Source organism: Musca domestica, unplaced genomic scaffold, assembly GCF_030504385.1.
Source record: "Musca domestica strain aabys unplaced genomic scaffold, Musca_domestica.polishedcontigs.V.1.1 83, whole genome shotgun sequence".
NCBI lineage: Eukaryota > Metazoa > Arthropoda > Insecta > Diptera > Muscidae > Musca > Musca domestica.
The window spans coordinates 97,438-101,984 of record NW_026712415.1 but is presented as its reverse complement, the minus strand read 5'-3'; the positions used below and the strand labels follow the sequence as shown (position 1 = coordinate 101,984).

The following is a 4,547-nucleotide window of genomic DNA, read 5'->3' as shown; positions in this document are numbered from 1 at the left end:
AGCCGCCAAGTTCGTACCTTGGAGAGAGAGAGTCAATTCGAAAAAAAAAAACTTTTAAAAGCTCATAGACGTTACAAAGGAAAAAACCAAAGCATTTACATACACTTGAAGAAAGGAAGGCCGTCCCATCAAAAATCAGCCACCAAGTTCGTACCTCGGAAAAAGAGGGAGAGAGGAAGACAGTGAACTCGAAAAAAAACTTTCAGAAGCTCACACGTGTAGCAAAGGAAGGAAGGTCTGATCAATTCATCCCGACAAGAAATCAAGCGTCCAATTCGTTACTCAGAGAGAAAAGAGAGGGAGAGAGAGAGATAGTGAAAGACAGGAAAAAGAGTTGCGGAATTTAAATGAATTCTGAGAATTAATAAAAAGCTTCGCTTTTTTCGAAAAGATAACTCAAAACAAGCTAAAGCGTCCAATTCGTTTCTCAGAGAGAGAGAGAGAGAGAGAGAGAGAGAGGCAGAAAGAGTTCCAGAGCAGCCAAACCCTTGAGTAAATTAAAAAAAAAAAAAAAACATTCAAAACCTCTCTCACCACACGGCAGAAAACTTGAAGTATTTGCTTTCAACGAAACACAGAATTCTCTGATTATTTCGTCCTATCAAAAAATCAAACGTCCAATTCGTTACTCAGAGAGAAAAGGGAGTGAGAGAGAGGAGAAGGGAAAATAAGTATAATAGAGGAGAATAACTAGTAAACCAAGGGTTGCCAAGAAATTTGAGTAAAACCCAAAAAGCTATCGAAAGCTCCCAAACTGCACAAGGAGAATAATCGTCCGAAGAGAGAGGAAAGAGAGAGGAAAGAGAGAGAGAAATCGCTGATCATTTCGCCCTCCCAGAAAATCAACCATCAAATTTCAGGTGGAAAACAATTCGCCGAGATTAGCCGAAGTTCGAATTGGCAGAATCTAAATTTATCGCAACGGAAAAGGCTTCAAAGAAAAGCTTTTTGCCTTAAAGTGATTTTTAGTCTGAAACTGAACCGTTCCGAAATCTAAACACCCAATCGATTCCAATTTCCTAACAGGGAACAAAGGGAAGTTCAGTTTTTAGTTGAAGTGAGGAGCTTTAATCTCTCCAAAACATCTGTTCAAGCAGCTTTTAAAAAATCTGTCCAGAAAAAATCGGAAAGCCTTCCAATTTCGTCCTGAAAACTTTATAGCCTGTCTGTCTCTTCTGACTTCGTGGAACGTAATCTTCACCCTTTTCCAGGTCCGCACCACAATCCCATCACAATGCAAACCAGTAGCCGAGTGGAACCCACCACAGCCGAATTGGCTGAGAGTCGAAAACTTCTTCACCGCATACTACTGGATCTGTTGATCGTCATTGTCCTCGTCATACCCATTGCTGTGTGTGAATTTGCCATCGAACCATTTCGTCGGGGATTCTTTTGCGATGATGAAACCATACGTTATCCCTTCAAGGATAATACAATTACTCCTGTGCTGTTGGGTGTAATTCTGGCGGTGCCTACCTTCCTTATCATTGGCATCGGGGAGTATGTGAGGCAGTATAAAAAGGGCACCATTAGTAATACCAGATATCTCTGGGGTTGCCGCATACCCATTTGGTATTGTAATATTTTCAAACAATTGGTCTATTTTGCTTTTGGTCTCCTGTTGACCTTTGATGCCACGGAATTGGGTAAATACACCATTGGCCGGTTGAGGCCTCATTTCATGGCCGTTTGCCAGCCCCAGTTCTCGGATGGTTCAACGTGTGCGGATTCCTTCAATCAACATCGTTATGTGGAGAATTATTTTTGCCTGGGCACGGGTTTTACAGCAGCCGATGTGCGTCAGGCCCGTCTCTCCTTCCCCAGTGGCCATTCCAGTTTGGTAGTCTATAGCATGGTTTATGTTGCTCTGTATCTGCAAAAACGCATGCACTGGCGCAGATCGGATTTGACCAGACATTTCATTCAATTCACCCTAATTATGGTGGCCTGGTTTACGGCCCTCAGCCGCATCATGGACAATTGGCATCATTGGTCCGATGTCCTGTGTGGCTCTCTGATTGGCATTGTGGCAGCTTTAATTACCGCCAATTATATTAGTAAGTTTTTCAAAAAGCCCCACTCCGAGTTGGCCACGTTGCGACTTAGCGGTGGTCTGGCCAGGCAGGATACCTCGGCCACACTCAATGAGGTGTTGGCCCATACTCCACCGCCTTATACCATAGACTCAGAGGCAGCAGCGGCGCCGGATTTTACAAATGATCAATACTGCACCAAGGTGTAAGGGGTCCTTGGCGGAATCGAGCTTTAAGGCTTTGTAAATATGTTAAATTTTTGTTAAATGAAAAAATATAGTAGCTAAGCTTAAGTTATGCACAAAACGAAAAACGAAGAGCTTTTACACCAAACAAACAAACACTCACACACACACAATCACATTCCAGCTGTTTAATGCAGAACACATGTCTCATAGTATTATTAAGTTTTAAGATGCCTTGTTTTATTTTTAAGTTTTTAAAAACAAAATAGTAATAAAAAAACATAAAATATTTTATAAATTATTTTTGTTCAAATTAAACCCAGTTGGCTTTTGTTGTTATTTTTTATAATTTTTTTTTTGAGGTGGGATTTTCTGATAACCATGGTAAGTCGTTGGCGTATTTTGGTAACTATTTTTATGCTATGACTCATGCTGGCTTTTGAGGCCAAAACACATGAAATCTTCGAAAGCACATAGATGACTAGGCCAAAAGAAAAACAAACGCCGATAAATATTGAAGACGAATTGTGACATAGGGCAATTTTTACCAAACCCATGGTGATAATTATCAAAAGGTGATCTGATAATAGGCAATAAAGAAATAAACAACGTATATTTTGGAATCTTATCTTTATAGACTCTGCAATGTTTTGATATCTTTTTTCCAGAAGGGGAAATACCTTCCCATCATTGCATTCTTGAAACGTAATTTTTGAAAGGGCTCCAGACAGGATGGAATTTTAGGAATTAAAAAAGACGCGATCTATTTTTATACCCTACATCACAGGGTGGTCAGGGTATTATGTCTTTGTGCATTTGTTTGTAACAGGCAGAAGGAAACGAGATAGACCCATAGTTCCTTTTGATGATCTGCATAGAATCACATTCTGAGTCGATTTATGCATGTCCGTCCGTCCGTCTGTCCGTCTCTCCATGTATTTTTGTAAACAAAGTACAGTTCACAATTATTGCCCGATCCAGATGAAATTTTGCAAAGATCTTTTGTTTGGACCAAGGACGAACCCTATTGAAATTGGAGATAATCGGTAAAAATTTAGATATAGCTCCCATATATATCTTCGTCCGATTTGCCATTTATTATGCACCAAACATGTAATATCACCCCGAATTGTATGGAATTTTGCATATACACTCAAATTAGGCCTGAAAATAAGTATGCCAAATTTGATCGAAATCGGTTCAGATATAGCTATAGCTTCCATATATATTGTTCATCCGATTTGTTATTTTTGTCCACCGCCGCCGTAATATGCACTCTGCAACAACAATATTTGGGGAAATATATCAAATACAGCTCAGAAATACATTTGCTAAATTTTATCGAGATCGGTCCATATTTGGATATAGCTCCCATATATAACTTCGTCCGATTTACTTTTTATTGTGCACCAAACATCTAATATTTGTCCAAATGGGCTGGAATTTGGCACATACGACCGAATTGAGTCTAGAAGCTAGTATGCCAAATTTGGTGGAGATCGGTTCAGATATAGCTATAGCTTCCATATATATTGTTCATCCGATTTGTTATATCTGTTACCCACAACCGTAATATGCACTCCGTAACAACGATATTCAGGGAAATATATCAAATACAGCTCAGAAATATCTTTGCCAAATTATATCGAGATCGGTTCAGATTTGGATATAGCTCCCATATATATCTTTATCCGATTTCAAATAATTTGTGTACCAGATGTACAATACAAGTCCGAATTTAACAGATATAAATGCTTCGGCATATTTAGTCCTTTGAACTTTAAATTATAATTATAATCATAGCGTGTATGATTAAATTCGGCCCCGCCCGACTTTAAGACTTTCTTTACTGTTTTTTTTCTAAAAATAACAAGAATGGAAAATATTTTTTAAATAATTGGACGATAAAAAATATTTTTTCATAAAATGTTTATTAAAAAGCAAATAATAAAAATATTAAAAATATAAGTTCGGCCGTGCTTCGAACTTTGAATACGCTTCACCATTTAGAATTAATTTGGAAATTTTCAAAAAAAAAAAAAATAGTAATGAAAGTCCTAAAGTCGGGCGAGGCCGATTTTATGATACTCTACACCACTTGGCTAATTTAGTAGAACTCCACATAACAATTAAAAGTTTTTATGCGAGAATTCAATCATACACGCTATGATTATAATTATAATTTAAAATTCAAAGGACTAAATATGCCGAAGCATTTGTATCTTTTAAATTCGGACTTGTATTGTCCATTTGGTGCACAATTAATTTGAAATCGGATAAAGATATATATGGGAGCTATATCCAAATCGGAACCAATCTCGATGAAATT

At 37.9% G+C, this 4,547-nt stretch overlaps 1 protein-coding gene across 1 annotated transcript; it reads left to right on the top strand.

Moving 5' to 3' along the window:
- Positions 1–477: 477 nt before the first annotated feature.
- On the top strand, positions 478–2,501 carry LOC131806684 (putative phosphatidate phosphatase). The gene has a single exon (XM_059131225.1). It carries the CDS (start codon positions 1,235–1,237, stop codon positions 2,240–2,242), a length of 1,008 nt encoding a protein of 335 aa, XP_058987208.1. The 5' UTR covers positions 478–1,234; the 3' UTR covers positions 2,243–2,501.
- Positions 2,502–4,547: the final 2,046 nt, after the last annotated feature.